This window comes from Cebus imitator, unplaced genomic scaffold (genome assembly GCF_001604975.1).
Source record: "Cebus imitator isolate Cc_AM_T3 unplaced genomic scaffold, Cebus_imitator-1.0 Scaffold618, whole genome shotgun sequence".
In the NCBI taxonomy this organism is placed as follows: Eukaryota; Metazoa; Chordata; class Mammalia; order Primates; family Cebidae; genus Cebus; species Cebus imitator.
In genome coordinates this window covers 40,290-57,372 of record NW_016107933.1, presented here as the reverse complement: position 1 = coordinate 57,372, position 17,083 = coordinate 40,290, and the positions used below count along the sequence as shown (strand labels likewise).

Here is a 17,083-nt window from a genome sequence, read left to right as displayed (position 1 = left end):
AAAAAAAAAAAAAAAAAAAAAAAAAAAAAGGATATTAATCTTAGTCTTTACAACAGTATTGTAAAGTATGTATTATTATCTAATTTGGAGGTGAGAAAAGTGAGGCTGAACAACTGATCTACCTAACATCTGAGGCTCAAAGGCCTGCCTACCAAGGCGACTGTGAAGCCTCCAATTCTAAGTTCCATGAAGTTTCTCCCATGACACCCCCATCTATGATACTATCTTGAATTTCCTTCTACTCACACCAATCTGAGTGCCTTTCCTGAAAGGCTTTCAGGGCTGGCGCCTCAGGAAGCAGCAGTCAGCATAAAGGGAGCCTTACACGGGGTTTCTCATTATAGAGGTGTGCTCTGAGGCTCTCCTTTCTGCTGTAACCTGCCTCCATGCTGTGGAGGTGTTCCTTCTTAAGCCCCTCTCAGAGCCCTCATCCTTCCAGGTGGGAGGCCTGGGCAGCCAGGGACAGCTACCTGTGGAAAGCCTCAGAAGAGCACCTCCCCTCCTGCTAACAGGAGACAAGATGCGTCTACCAAGGAGCCTGCTGGGCAGCTAACAGCAACCTCTATTCCTCGGCCTCAGCCCTCCTTTGTCCTGTCCTTCCATTCTCTCTTCCTAGTGAGGAAACAGAGAAAGACCACACTGTGGGGAGGCTGGTTGCACGCTCCTGAGGCCAAAGCAGAAGGGGTGGGCTAGGATGCTTATTCCTTATGACAGAGTCTGTGCTTTCTGGACAGCAGGGGGCATACGGCATCATAGGAAGGGCAGAAAAAGAGGACAAGGCACTTCCACAACAGAAGCTGGGCTTTCCCAAACAGCATTTCCTTCTATGGGATGACTTTGAGGTGATAAAATCGAAGTCACTCAGAACTGGCTTGTGATCAGCTGCAGTGTCTTATGGAGTGCCTCAGACAGGACAGAACATAGACATTCTCCTGTCCCACATGGGGCAACTGGTGGCTCACAAGTCCCCTTCCCACCAGCAAGAAGCTCTACTTACACATACCGACTGCCCCATTTCTCTTTACCTTGGGTTATTCTGTTTTGTCTAAAAATTTCAATAAAACTTACAAACCTCTTCTTGAAGCTTTGAATTAGTCTTTTCCAAGCCATCTATCTTGGTTTGAAGATCCCCAACTGTGCAGCTGTAGAAAATAATAATATTAGGTAAACATAAACTTATAAAAACTGACTGTTTCCTCAACCCGTAAACAATAAGAGAGATTCCTAGATTTCCTGTATTAAATGGAAAGGCAAAGGAGTCTCCAATTAACTCAGAGAAGATGAGAATTCTAAATATACATATGTGACATACTTTTCAGTAAGTTTTATCCCTAAAATACACTCTTTTTTTTGAGACGAAGTCTCGCTCTGTTGCCCAGGCTAGAGTGCAGTGGAGTGATCTCAGCTCATTGCAACCTCTGGCTCCCTGGTTCAAGCGATTCTCCAGCCTCAGCCTCCCAAGTAGCTAAGACTACAGGTATGTCCCACTGCACCTGGCTAATTTTTTTTTATTTTTAGTAGAGACGGGGTTTCACCATATTTGCCAGGGTGGTCTCAAATTCCTGACCTCAGGTGACGCTGCCTGTCTTGGCCTCCCAAAGTGCTGAGATTACAGGTGTGAGCCACTGTGCCCAGCCTATTTCTTTTTTAGTCACTTAGAAAAAGAATTTTTTTCTCCCAACACAAAAGGTGATAGAAACCAAAATGTGCTGGCAGTCATATACCTAAAATAAAATTCATTAACAAGGTATTGGTATTTTGGGGTAAAAAGATCCAGGATATTTTAAAATACCTTTTATACCTTCCCCATTTAAAAATATTCTTTAAGTAATATGTATTACTTTTTTCTTTTTTATTTTTGAAACAGGGTCTTGCTCTGTTGCCCAGGTTGGAGTGCAGTGGTGTGATCATGGCTCACTGCAGCCTCGACCTCCCAGGCTCAAGTGATCCTCCCACCTTGTCAAGCTAAAGTTTGTATTTTTTTTGGAGACGTGGGGTTTCACTATGTTGCCCAGGCTAATCTTGAACTCCTGGGCTCAGGGTATCCTCCTCCTGCCTCAGCCTCCCAAACTGCTGACATTATAGGCGTGAGCTTCCATGCCTGGCCTCTATGCGCTTTAAATACATCAACTCATTTAATCTTCCCCACAATTTGATGAGGTAGATCCTACTGTTAGCCTATTTTACAGACAAGGCAGCCATAATTTTACATAAAAGAATTAACTCAAGTTTACACAACTACAAAGGGCTGCTGGCATCTGAACTCAGGGGATTTGGCTCTAGAGCCTGTACTTCTGGGCAACAGGCCATGCTGCCAAAGACCAGTCCCTGTTGCCAGTGAGTGGGGGACAAAGAAATAAACTTGGTAGGGCTAATGAACCAAGGTTTAGGAACCAGGAGCAAATATAAAAATACAAAGACACAAAATGAAAAAGGGAAAAAAACAAAGATACAGAGGGAATTAAAAATTTTAAGAGTATACAATTTTAAGAGTCAATTCTGTGCCAACTTGACAACTTAGAAAATACCTCCAAATTTTATATTTTTTCTTAAAAATATAAATGACCAAAGAAAGATATATCCTCAAAAGAAAACCTAATGAACTAACAACTAAAAAGCTAGTAAGGCACTGCCTCATAAATGCTTTAAGCTTCATTTTTTTTTTTGTTTTGAGATGGAGTCTCGCTCTGTTGCCCAGGTTGGAGTCCAGTGGCATGATCTTGGCTCACTGCAACCTCTGCTCCCTGGGTTCAACCGATTCCCCTGCTTCAACCTCAAGTAGGTGGGACTACATGTGCCCAACACCACGCCCAGCTAATTTTTGTATTTTTAGCAGAGACAGGGTTTTACCATGTTGGCCAGACTGGTCTCAAACTCCTGATCGCAGATAATCTAACCACCTCCTGTATCACAGGGATAAGGTGTGAGATTACAGGTGTGAGCCACTGTGCCCGGCTACTTCATATTTTCAAGGGACAAATAATGCCCATGATCTAGAAACTGTTCCCAGGCATAAGGCAAAGCTTACTAATTCATTTTGCAATGCTACATAAGCCTGATATGATGGCAGATAAAGAAAACTATAAAATTCCCAGAAAGTCAAGTTGCCTATTAAAAGGATAACTGAATTATTAAAACTATAATCCTGGCTGAACAAGGTGGCTCATGCCTATAATCCCAGCACTTTGGAGGCTAAGTGGGGAGGACCGCTTGAGGACAAGAGTTTGAGACCACTCTGGGCAACAAATTGAGACCCTATCTCTACAAAAAATTAGCCAGGTGTGGTGGTGTGTACTTGTAGTTCCTGCTACTTGGAAGGTTAAGGTGGGCAAATCACCCGAGCCCAGGGAGGTGGAAGCTGCAGTGAGCCATGATTGTACCACTGTACTCCAGCCTGGATGACAGTCTAAGCCACTTGTCTCAAAAAAATCATAATAAAAAATGATCAAGTGGAGTTTATCCCTGTAATACAGGAAGGACCCAGTGTGAAGATGTCCATTAATAAAATACACCACACAGTAGATTAAGGGATAAAAACCATGATTATTTTAATGGACACTAAAAGGCATTTGATAAAATTCAATATCTTTTTTATTTTATTTTTTTTTTTAGACGGAGTTTTGCTCTTGTTGCCCAGACTGGAGTGCAATGGTGTGATCTTGGCTCACCACAACCTCTGCCTCCCAGGTTCAAGCGATTCCCCTGCCTCAGCCTCCTGGGTAGCTGAAATTACAGGCATGTGCCATCACACCTGGCTAATTTTGTATTTTTAGTAGAGACAGGGTTTCTCCATGTTGGTCAGGCTGGTCTCAAACTCCCGACCTCATGTGATCCACCCACCTCAGCTTCCCAAGTGTTGGTATTACAGGCGTAAGCCACAGTGCCTGGCCTATTTCTTATAAATATTCTCAATAAACTAGGAATCGACCAAAAACCTTTTTCAAAAAATAGCCACCAGCACAGTTAAGAAGAGCTCCAGGCTGGGTCTGGTGGCTTATGCCTATAATCCTAGCACTTTGGGCAGCTGAGACGGGAGGACTGCTTGAGTGCAAGAGTTCGAGATCAGTCTGGGCAACATGGCAAACCCCTGTCTCTACAAAAATTAGCCAGGATGGGTGGTGCGTGCCTGTAGTCCCAGCTGCCCAGGAGGCTGAGGTGGGAGAATAAACTGCTTGAGCCTGGGAAATCGAGGCTACAGTGAGCCGAGACACCCTGTCAAAAAAAAATAAAAATAAAAATAAAAATAAAAAACAGCCCCAAAGTGATGTGTCCCTAACTATATTGGAAGGAACATGTCGGCTTCTTCACCTGACTTTTGGGGCCAGAGAGGCTGCCCCTAAGGAGAACTGTAATATGCAATGTACTCTCTAGAGAGGACTCAGAAATGGAATGACATGTCTCTCTGCATTCCCCACGAATACCTCCAAGGATTAGTATTTCATGAAACATATCCACAGATTTCCAGCAAAAATTTAAAAAAATCAAGATAAAGATGCCTGTGATCACTAGTATGTTGCTCTGGAGAGCCTAGCCCAGTGGTTCTCCACTCTTTTTCCTGCCGTAATGCACTGGGTGCTGTGTGCCAATTCCCAGCAGCAATAGTGCTTGCCATGATGGGATTTCCAACCACAAAGCTATGGGGTGAGCAGTAGAGAGTCAAGGTTTAATGTTATTTTTCTGTATTATATAACTGCATAAAGCACAGAATAAAGATTTCCCAAGCATTTATCAAGAAGAAACATACTTCTCCAGTTTGTACAAATAAATGTTGCCTGAATGATGGTCTTTTTTTCTTGGTTTGAAAACAAGTTATTTATAAATATACGGCAACTCAAAGAAGTTCCATGCAACAATGATAGAATACTGAGTATGTAACTGTCATGTTGAAAAAAAAAAAAGTCTTACCTCAAGTGCCGGTTAAGTTCTTCCACATAATTTTTTTGATCAAGGACATCAGTAATTCTTTCATGCCTTTTAAAAGGAGTACAAAAAGGGATACTTTTTAAAAAAATTCATGGTTAATACTTTGTAACTGTTCCCCAACCTTCCAATCACCTTGTAGAAGTACCAATGTCTTCAAGAAACCAAGAGACAGCCAGAGCTTAGTAACATCCACATTCCCAGAGTACAGAGAGCAAGGCCGGTCAGGGACACAGTAGCCAGTGCCTCCAGGGCCAGGCTGCCAGGAGAGTGGGCCCCCTGCAGACCAAGGTTTCAGGAAGCAAGCAAGGTGAAAATACCAACCTGCCACATGCAAATGGCTTTGGAAGTGGCAGATAACACAACCCTTATTATACTGAAGGAAAGGAGAGCATGAAACTTTTCAAAACACCAAGTGGATCAGTCTAAAGTCTAGGGCAGTTTGGGTTAAAAAAAAATTATTTATGTGCATTTCTACAGGAACAGGGAAAGAAAAAAATAAAAATAAAAAGTGCTGTAATCTCAGCACTTTGGGAGGCCAAGGCAGGTGGATCGCTTGAGTCCAGGATTTTAAGGCCAGCCTGGGCAACATATTGAAACCCTGTCTCTAAAAAAATACAAAAATTAGCTGGGCATGGTGATGCACACCTGTAGTCCCAGCTACTCCTGTGGTCCCTCCACCTCCTAAGGTAGCAGATTGCTTGAACCCAGGAGGTTGAAGCTACACTGAGTGATGACCATGCCACTGCACTCTAACCTGGGTGACAGAGTAAGATCGTGAGGCAAAAAAAAAAAGAAAAAAAAGTCTTTAACATTTTAAAGTTAGGTTCTCCTAATTTTTCTTTCTCTCTTTTTTTTTTTTTTAATGGAGCATCAGGCAATCAAGGCTCTCCTAATTTCTTTACATACATATATCCATATGTAATCCATATAAAAGGGGATTATCCTACACAGGTTCATGACATGGGTGCTGTGTTTGTTTTCTGGTATAGTCATATTTTTCCTTTAACGTGCTCTGCTCTCCAGGTTGCCCATACTGATAGCCTGTGGAGTATGCTTTTTTTTTTTTTTTGACACAGCTTGTTCTGTTATCAGGCAGGAGTGCAGAGGTACAATCTCAGCTCACTGCAACCTCCACCTTCCCAGTTCAAGTGATTCTCCTGCCTCAGCCTCCTGAGTAGCTGGGACTACAAGTGCCAGCTACCATGCCCAGCTAATTTTTGTATTTTTAATAGAGACGGATTTCACCATGTTGGCCAGGATAGTCTCGATCTCTTGACCTTGTGATCTGCCCTCCTCGGCCTCCCAAAGTGTGGGGATTACAGGTGTGAGCCACCATGCCTAGCCAGAGTATCCTTCTATGTGCATATATAATCATGGTATCTATCTAATATACATATAGTACATACAATTACAATATAAAATATATACTAGGAATTTTTTGACTTGCTTATAAAAACAGGATATATATACTCCTTAGAATCATACTTTCCTCATTCAATATAGTATAGTCTCATTCAATATACCGGTAGCTCCAATTTTTTTTTTTGTCTGCAAAATATACCACAGTGTAGAATATTACGGATGTTCCATAATTAATTCAATTATTTCCTTAGTGGTAGATACTCAGTTTATTTTAGCTTTTGTATTTTGACATTTAGAGTTTATTTTGGCCAGCCGTGGTGGCTCACACCTGTAATCCCAGCACTCTGGGAGGCTGAGGCAGGTGGATCACCTGAGGTCAGGAGTTCAAGACCAGCCTGACCAACATGGTGAAACCCTGTCTTTAAAAAAAATTTAAAAAAAAAAAAAAATTTTATTTTGTGGTTACCCGTGTTGGCACACGCCTGTAATCCCAGCACTTTGGGAGGCTGAGGTGGGCGGATCACCTGAGGTCAAGAGTTCGAGACCAGCCTGGCCAACATGGTGAAACCTCGTCTTTACGAAGAAAAAAAAAAGTAGTTGGAAGGCAGGTAACATATGCACAAGATGAAATAGTCAAATGAAATCCCAGGGTTTACAGTGAAAACTCCCTACCATGCCTGGCTCCACAGGCAACCACTACTATAAGGTTGATATGCCAATCTAGAAATGCTCCATGCATACATATGAAAATAAAACATATAGGCTGGGTGCAGCGACTCATGCCTGTAATCTCAGCACTTTGGGAGGCAGAGGTGGGTGAATCAAAAGGTCAGGAGTTCCAGACCAGCCTGGCCAACATGGTGAAACCCCCCCTCTACTAAAAATACAAAAAATTAGCTGGGTGTGGTGGCAGGTGCCTGTAATCCCAGCTACTTGGGAGGCTGAGGCAAGAGAATCACTTGAATCCGAAAGATGGAGATTGCAGTGAGCCGAGATCGTGCTACTGCACTCCAGCCTGGGTGACAGCGCAAGACTCCATCTCAAAAAAAAAAAAGGCAGTAAAAACATATAAATATGTATGCATATCCTTTTTTATTATAACATAAACGGTAGTATGTTATAGTCCCCCCCCAACTTATTTTAAAAGAATACTCTTGTTATCAAGGGTGAGGGAGAGTTATACAGTGGCATAAAAAGACATCTAAAACACAACGATTAAAGAACAAGTCCAAGGGCAACTTATATAGTTCTAGCCCATTTATATTTGAACAAATGGTCAAGCGAAATACACAACCAACAAACAAATACTTGCAAGGCATTGAACAGTCTTGGAAGGATCCGTAAGGGTAGTTTCCTCTGAGGGGAGTGGGATTGACATGGAGGTGCCGGGCCAATGTGAATGGGGAAATTCCACCTGCACTCTATTCTGCAGAGCCAAATTCCTTAAACAATGAGAATAATGCATTGCTTCTGCACTTAAAAATAACTAAACAGAATCTAAAATCTCAAAGCAAAAACAAGAAAAAGTGTTCTTTGCCAGAATTTTTTAATCATTTTTTTTTTTTTTGCAGAGAAGAGCCTCATTACCTGTTCTGCAGGTGGGGGAAAACACCCAGCGTGCACATATCCAACCCAGAAAGCCGCCTCCAGCTCCAGCTCCACTAGTGTGAAAACAGCAGACACACCCAACTTGCCCTGCCCACCTCCACCAGGCCCAATCACAGAGTCTGACCCCGAGTCCCCAGTCACGCAGTCCGATCTGGATTTGCTCCTTCCGCCAAAATTCCCCACCCCTACCACCCCTCAGGCTTGAGGTCTCCGCTAGCCATCTGGAGACCCCGTGCTAGGCTAGGCCCAAAGACCCACCTTTGCCAGAATTTTATTAAAAATGTGACGTACAACGCAGTACTTACTCCTTGCCACCATCAAGATCCTGCACATCCTTAAGGTATAGGGAAAAATCTATTACTCCAACCTAAATGAAGTAAAATGCACACGTTTAAATTCAAAAAAATTTTCTATTTTTCACAAACCTTAACAACCTTTGAAATTCAGGGTATTTACATTCTTATCTCTTTCCTATGAATATTTACCAGCTCTATGAAGTGGCAGTCAATTGAACAAACCAAAAAAACCCAACCCTACCACCTTCTAGAAGAAAAACTTAGTAGATATCAGATTTCACAGAATATTCTGAAATTTCACGACCTAGTTTAGTTTTCTCTGTTTATTCACTAATCAAATTGTTTACAAAGATCAACAAAATTATTTGTGTACAAAGTAATTATAATAAGAAAAAATATCTGGATCTCTAAAGTGGTGACCTTAGCTGACATTTCTGAGTCTTTCTTCCCCCAAATCTTGGTAAAATGGTCTAAAAAGTATTTCAGGAAAATTCTCCACTCACTAGTTGGAGAACCAAGACCCCTTACACATCTAAACATCAACAGCTTTGTCAAGAAATAAAGCACTTGAGAATGAGTAAACGAGGTCATTCTTATCTGAAATACAGGAAAACCGGGTGCCCTAATGTTCATCAATAGTTGAAATCAATCATGTTACAGCCATATCACAGAACCTATGCAACTATTAACAAAGAATGCAGTGGAGGCATGTGTGATAATATAGAAAAGCTGGGCACAGTGACTCATGCCTCTACTCCCAGCATGCTGGGAGTCTGAGATGGGTGGATGGCTTGAGCTCAGAAGTTCAAGACCAGCCTGGGCAACACAGTGAGACTCCATGTCTACAAAAATACAAAAATTAGCCAGATGCGGTGGTACATGCCTGTAGTCCTAGCTACTTGAGAGGCTGAGGTGGGAGGATTGCCTAAGCCCTGAAGGTTGAGGCTGCAGTGAGCTGAGATCATGCCACTGCACTCCAATCTGAGTGACAGAGGGAGACACTGTCTCACACACACAATAAAACAAAAGATATCCAACAAAACTCAAGGATACAATTTCAATTCAACAAATAATATGTACAACCTCACTGTAGTAATTCTACTTATGTTGCAACCAAGGCTATGTGTAATGGTTCTAACATGTCTGGAACCTCTCTGACACACCTACCAAAAGGCAACTATATTTCCAACTTTCGACTCTGGGAGGCCTAAGTGCCTGTCTTGATGAGTAAAATGCAGCAGAAATGATGCTGTGTGACTTCTGCAGCTAGGTTAAAAAGGGTAATACATAGGCCAGGCATGGTGGCTCACGCCTGTAATCCAAGACTTTGGAGGCCAAGGTGGGCGGATCACCTGAGGTCGGGAGTTTAAGATGAGACTGGCCAACATGGTAAAACCCCGTCTTTAAAAAAAAAAAAAAAAAAAAAAAAGGGGGCAATATACCTTCCACCCAGCTCTTTCTCTTGAGGCATATGTATTTGAAGTTCTGGGCTTTCATGTAAAAAGTCTTGGCTGCCCTGAAGCCACAATGCTGGAGACCATGTAAAGATACAGATGTCCAAGAAACCCCTGCCATTCCAGCCTCCAGCTCCTTGGTCTTCTCAGCACAGCAGACAGACGTGGGAGAGAGCAAACCTTCAGGTGATTCCAGCCCCAGCCACCATCTGACTATAATCTCATGAGCTCTTGAACAAGAACAAAACAGCTGAACCCAGTCAGCCCCCAGCTGTGAAAGATACAGTGATTGCTATTGTTTAAGTGCTGCTGACTTGTTACACAGTAATAGAAGACCAGAAAAAATTTAATTTAAAACAAAACTTATGTGTAAATAATGCACAGAAAAAGTAGAAAAGCTTCTAGAAAGATTTCCCCCAGAATCTTTACCATTACCTGTGGGAAAGGGAGAGGGACTGCGGCAGGGGCGGAGGGTGGGGTGAGAAGAGGAGGTTGAACTTCTCTTTTCACATTATACACTGTGGTACCAACTTTTTCAACAAGCAAGCATTTCTTTTATAATAAAAAACCAAATCTAAAAAAATTCAGCCAAAAAACCCAACAATAGAAAGATGAGAAAGAATTAATACCCAAAGCAAAAATTAATGGATTAGAAAGCAAATAAAGCCCTACTACCAAAGTAGAAGTGATAAATAAGAGCACTGGTTTGTCAAAAGTTCAACAAAGCAGACAAATTTCTACTAAGCATGATCAATATTTAGCAAATACACATTATAAATGAGAACAGTGAGATTTTTTGAAAGCTGTAAGAGAATGCTTTCATACAATTCTAGCATAATAGATATGAATGAAATGATTTCTAAAAAAATTATAAATGGGCCGGGCGTGGTGGCTCACACCTGTAATCCCAGCACTTTGGGAGGCTGAGGCAGGCAGATCACGAGGTCAGGAGTTTGAGACCAGTCTGGCCAACATAGTGAAACCACATTTCTACTGAAAATACAAAAAATTTGCCAAGCCAAATGTGGTGGTATGCATCTGTAATCCCAGCTACTAGAGAGGATGAGGCAGGAATATCGCATGAAACTGGGAGACAGAGATTGCAGTGAGCTGAGATTGTGTCATTGTGTTCGAGCTCGGGGATAGTGTTAGACTTCATCTCAAAAAAAAAAAAAATTGTAAATGACTTTAAAAATTGTCCCAAGACTTAGAAAACCAATAAATTGATCAAAACTATGCAAAAAGGCAGTCAAAGAACAAAAACCAAAAAAAGGAATAAGGGTGAAGTGGTCATACCAGTATGTTCTGGCAAGCCTGCAAAGAAAAAATAATTCCTGATCTAATAAACTTGTAGAAAACAGGAAAAGGAAGGCTATTTTCCAGTTTATTTTATTTTATATGTTTATTTATTTATTTTTGTGACAGAGTCTTGCTCTGTTGCCCAGGCTGGAGTGCAGTGGTGTGATCTTGGTTCACTGCAGCCTCTGCTTCCCAGATTCCAGCGATTCTCCTGCCTCAGCCTCCTGGGTAGCTGGAATTACAGGTGCACGCCACCACATCTGGCTTATTTTTGTATTTTTAGTAGAGACAGCCTTTCACCATGTTGCCCAGGCTGGTCTCAAACTCCTGACCTCAGGTGATCCACCCGCCTCGGGCTCCCAAACTGCTGGGATTATAGGTGTGAGCCACCGTGCCTGGCCTTCCAGTTTATTTTATGAGGCTAATATAATTCTGACACCAAAAGATGGCAAAGGTAGTATAGAAAATTCAGGACAGTTTCACTTAAAAGCAGCGACACAAAAATTCCAAACAAACAGTAAACATGAAATCCAAGAGTTTACAATGATCAAGTAGGGATTATTTTAGAAATTCAGGGCTAATATTCAATAAGAAACCTAGGCATTAATTCAATTATACTTATGCATTAAAAACAGCTATGACATGTTGATAGATCCAAAAAAAAGTATTTGACAACATTCAACATTCATTTCTAATAAAAATACAAAGTAAACTGGAGTGGAACAGCACTCTCTAAACGTGAGAAACAGCAACCCTCAGAAAGCAGCATCAAACACGTATGCTTTGTGATGACACACTACAGGCACTGCCGTTCAAAACAGCACTAGACCAGAATGCTCACTCACATCTATTATCTAATTAAACTCTCAATGGAGTTTTTATTCTGGAATTTGACAAAATGATGTTCAAGTTCATCTGGCAGAATGGATGGCCCAGAAATGTCTGAAACAGAAGTACAGTAGAGTAGGCAGGCGCTTAACTACCAGAGTCTAGAATATACTATATGGCTCCCGTCATTAAAAGAATGAGCCACTGGCATAGGAACAGGGATTCAGGGATCTAACAGAAGAGTTCAGAAATAAACCAATGCATATTATGGATATTTCACATATTATAAAAGTAGACTTTCAAATTAGTAGAAAAAACTATAATATATAAAATGACATTGAGAAAATTGGTTAACTATTTATAAAATAAATTTAGATTCCTACTTCACACTATGCCAAAACAAATGACAAAAATGTGTAAAATTTACATGTTTTACATATAAAGTGTGTAAAAAACTATCCAGGTGGAAGCAGGAAAAGGCCTTGGCCTAGCCCTCCAGGGTCCCGGACTGTGGAGATTGAAGGGGCAGGTCTGCCCTTTCCTGGGTCAGCACAGGGTACCCAGGTAGGGGCACAAGCTCACTATCCATTGGCCAGCCTAGTTGTGTTTGGAGAGGTATTCCCTGTCATCCACACTGGGCTTGATCATCGCTGCCAGGCTTCTAGCCAGTGGGACAAACTTCCCCGTGCTCGTCCGTGTACTGGAAGGCCTGGACCAGTCACAGAGCCTCATCCACAGAGCACACCACAGGCAAATCATTAACAGTGATCTGGCAAAGGTCACCTCTGCCATCGATGATAAAGAGGCCCTGGTAGGCAATGCCCTCATCTGTTTTCAGCACGCTATAATCCTCAGACAAGCTTCCTGTCATGTCAGTAGGCAGGGGATGCTCAGGGGGCCCAAGCCTCCTTCCTTCCGGGGGCTGTAGATGATCCAAGCCAGGTGGGTGAACTGAGTCCATCGAGATGCCCAGCACATCATAGCCCAGCTTACGGAAATCCTCAGCATGGTCGCTGAACACTATGATCTCCGTGGGCCACAGAAAAGTGAAGTCCGGAGGGTAGAAAAAGAGGATGATGTATTTCCCTTTGTAGTTGACAGCTTCGCCCCCTCTAAGACCATCCACCAGGCCAGTGGCCTTGAAGTCAGGGGCTGGCTTTCTGAGCTGTGCCTGACCAGAGGCCATGACTGAAAGCTGCATGGGTAAAGGCTGGACACACGGACAACCAAACGCGTGGACCTGCGTTCCGGTACTCCACATTTGATGTTAAAAGTTAGGGTAATTTTTAGATAGAGAAGGACCTTCAAAGCACAATACTTTAGAAGGTATAAAGAAAACATTTGCTAAACTTGGTCGCCAAAAAATAAAAAATTTTAAGAGCAAACCACCCCCGAGAAACCAGAAAAAAAAATTCCTAACAATTCCGAAAAAGAGTCAACATGCTTAGTCTTTAATAAAGAAGTACAGAAAGAAAACTCAAAAATGGACAACGGATATGAAAAATACTGAACCACCAGTGATAAATAAAACACGAAAATACTTGTAAATTTGAGACAATGAGTTGTTTTGTCAATGAGACTGAAAAAGACCTAGAATGCTCATCACATCCAGTGTCAGGAGGAAATGGGTTCTCTCCCACACTGCTGGTGGGTATCTATAATGAAGACCTTTCTAGATGTCTGTTTTACATTATCTCGCAAAATGTAGGCTATATACTTTGATACAACAACTCCAAATTTATCCTAAGGAAATAAATGGACAAGAGTACAAAAAACTTTAAGGATGTTTATAATATTGGGGTTTTTTTTTTTTTTTTTCAGACAGAGTCTGGCTCTATTGCCCAAACTGGAGTGCAGTGGCATGATTACAGCTCACTGCAGCCTTGATCTCCTAGGCTCAAGCAATCCTCCTGCCTCAGTCTCCAGAGTAGCTGGGATGACAGGCAGCATGCCACCATACCTGGCTAATTTTTTTTATTTTTAGTAGAGACAAGGTCTCACTATGTTGTCCAGTGTGGTCTCAAATTCCTGGGCTCCAGTGATTCTCCTGCCTTGGCCTCCCAAAGTGTTGGGATTACAGGTGTCAGCCATGTGCCCAGCAATAATATTGTCACAATATGGAAACAATCTAAATTAATAAGGTAATTAATAAGGTACTGGTTACATAATGGGTACATTAAAAAAATGAAATACTACATAGCCATTTGAAATGGTTTACATATCTTGTTATTGAGAACTGTGTGAAACATGTTGTTAAATTTTTAAAAATTACAAAATGGTGTGCTTAAAATAATCAGTTTGATTTCACACACACAAAAAAACCCACCAGATATCCCACTCTAAAATACCCAAACATAAACACACACATGCACGCACACACCTTTATTCTTGCACACATCTTTATTCACGCACATACCTTTATTCACACACACACCTTTATTCATGTGCTAGAAGGATGTATACCACAATGTAACATTGCATTCTCCATCTTAGGGTAATGAGAATATGTGTGATGTTTAGTGACTTTTCAAAACTACTTCTCTGAATTCAAAAAAAGATATTTTTCAACATGCAAAAACAATAAAACTTTTTTTTTTTTTTAAAGGGAGGAGAGGTTACAAAAAAACATTGGCCTGCACGTGGAGGGATCAGGGAAGCTTTAGATTCACCAAACACAGTGCAGGAAAAAGGCTGGACATTTTGCTAGATAATGTAAAATAATCCCTTTCTTCCAGGCAGTGGCCCAGCCACAGCTGCAGATGCCCTGAAGATGGGGTGGAAGTGAGGAAGGGGTCAGGGTGTTTATTCCCCCTCAGACATTTACAGTTCCTGCAACCAGGAGTTTGGGCCTCGGCTCTGGTCACCAGCTCCCATGCAGGAAGAAAGCCCACCCCAAGAGGGTTGTCCTTCCCAAAGGGCACCTACACCTTACTGGTTACTTTCATTTGTGCCCCACTTTATCAACCTGACTTCCCAAATCTCTCCTGACTCTATCTTCCTTTTTTTTGAGACGGAGTCTTGGTCTGTCACCAGGCTGGAATGCAGTGGCGCAATCTCGGCTCACTGCAACCTCCGCTTCCTGGGTTCAAGCGATTCTTCTGCCTCAGCCTCCCGAGTAGCTGGGACCACAGGCACGTGCCACCATGCCCAGCTATTTTTTGTATTTTTAGTAGAGATGGGGTTTCACCATGTTGGCCAGGATGATCTCGATCTCTTGACCTCGTGATCCGCCCACCTCAGCCTCCCAAAGTGCTGGGATTACAGGCGTGAGCCACAGCGCCCAGCCGACTCTATCTTCCTACTCCCCATCCAACCTTGTGGGACTTCTAGACTTGTCTCCTCAAAGCTTTTGCTGTATCTATTCTTGGCCACTTCTAACTCATGACCTGAATGGCTGCTAGATTGAGCTTTCTCAAATCCAGGCATGATCATTTCTGTGTACTTCTTAAAAACTTCCAACAGTGGCCGGGCATGGTGGCTCTCGCCTGTAATCCCAGCACTTTGGGAGGCTGAGGCAGGCAGATCACCTGTGGTCGGGAGTTCAAGACCAGACTGACCAACATGGAGAAACCCTGTCTCTCTTTTTTTTTTTTTTTTTTTTGAGACGGAGTATCACTCATGTTACCCAGGCTGGAGTGCAATGGCGTGATCTCGGCTCACCGCAACCTCCGCCTCCTGGGTTCAGGCAATTCTCCTGCCTCAGCCTCCTGAGTAGCCGGGATTACAGGCACGCGCCACCATGCCCAGCTAAATTTTGTATTTTTTTTTTTTAGTAGAGACGGGGTTTCACCATGTTGACCAGGATGGTCTCGATCTCTTGACCTCGTGATCCACCCGCCTCGGCCTCCCAAAGTGCTGGGATTACAGGCTTGAGCCACCGCGCCCGGCCTCGAAACCCTGTCTCTTAACAAAAAAAGCAAAAACAAAAAAAACTTCCAACAGCTTCCCAAAGCTCAGGGGATAAAAGCTACACCCTTCAGCTTGGCATTGATGGCCTAAAAATCAGGCCCAGCTTTCACTTTCACCTCACCCACGGAGCATCCTCTGCTCCAGCCTTGGAGAGCTGTCTGCCTATTCCCAAACCTGCTGAACTTTCCAGGTGTACTTCTGGCTATGCAACTTCTTCACCCTTCCAAGACCTTCCCCAGCTGCTTCCCCAACTGCCCCTGGCCGGTCCTTTACCAGAGGGCTCTTTGCCATTGGCCCTTCTTTAGGTTTAGTACCTGTCTGCAGATACTTTGTAAAGTCCCTGGACTAATGAAGGTGTTTCATCTAGAACCAAAATTTCACTTTACCTGAGAATCCAAGTCTTCTCCTTTTAGGCAGAGATTGGCATCGAGAACATTGAGTCCCACCAGCAGACCGACAATCACCATCCCTTCTTCCTCCATCATTAAAGCCTCAGGCTCATAGAACTCACTAAAAGAGACAGACAGGCCAGAGCGATGCTCAGAAACAGCTTCGCCATCACCATTCCTTTCCCACCCTGCACTGCCGTTTCAACTGTACCCTGGAGACAGGAGATACTACTGTGGGTTTCCTCCCTCCCTTTCATGTCCCTTCACTGCTTCAAGGGCCACTTTTTCTTCTCTGTCCTCTCTTCTCCTTCCGTGGCTTAGAATGGGCTCTCCCCTCCCCATGTCTAAGGTTAACTTCTCCATGCAGACCCTGGATCCCGGTTCTTCTCATCTCCTCCTGGCCACTGTACTCCTGACGGTCACTTTCCCTTCCTGTGTCTCCACTGGCTCCTCTTCTGTGTTGATATGAACTACTTCTCCACTTATGCTCATATAAACAGGAAATGGGATCCCACATCCAAGCATAAAACTCCTTCTTGCATCCCACTAGCAACATCTGCTGCTTTTACTTCCTTATTGCCCAGTTATCTCGGCCATTTGCAGTAGGGGTCCATCCCCTGTCTGTTACTGCTCTGGTCAGCAATGATTTGCTAATGTACCAAATCCAGTGGCATCCAGGCCACTGTGTGTGTGTGTGTGTGTGTGTGTGAACTTTTAAGAACTATCTCATTAGTGGCTGCGTGCGATGGCTCACGCCTGTAATCCTAACACTTTGGGAGGCTGACGTGGGCAGATCACCTGAGGTCAGGAGTTTGAGACCAGCCTGACCAATATGATGAAACCCCATCTCTACTAAAAATACAAAAATCAGCCAGGCATGGTGGCATGCACCTGTAAATCAGAGCTACTCAGGAGGCTGAGACAGGAGAATTGCTTGAACCCAGGAGGTGGTTACAGTGAGCTGAGATCGTGCCACTGCACTCCAGGCTGGGTAACAAGAGTGAAACTCCATCTT

The 17,083-nt window shown here is 43.0% G+C and overlaps 1 protein-coding gene and 1 pseudogene across 5 annotated transcripts in view; both read right to left on the bottom strand.

The window, feature by feature from the left end:
• The window catches only part of RUFY1 (RUN and FYVE domain containing 1), a 60,609-nt gene that overhangs the window by 24,558 nt on the left and 18,968 nt on the right, over nt 1-17,083 (bottom strand). For all 5 annotated transcript variants that reach the window (XM_017517099.2, XM_037734438.1, XM_017517100.2 and 2 more), the window contains exons 5-8: nt 16,066-16,189; nt 8,199-8,260; nt 4,906-4,971; nt 1,073-1,142 (exon numbers count right to left, since the gene is read on the bottom strand). In XM_017517099.2, the coding sequence (XP_017372588.1) occupies nt 1,073-1,142; nt 4,906-4,971; nt 8,199-8,260; nt 16,066-16,189 (322 nt within the window). The remainder of the gene's footprint in view (nt 1-1,072; nt 1,143-4,905; nt 4,972-8,198; nt 8,261-16,065; nt 16,190-17,083) is intronic.
• LOC108295080 lies at nt 11,236-13,624 on the bottom strand (annotated as a pseudogene).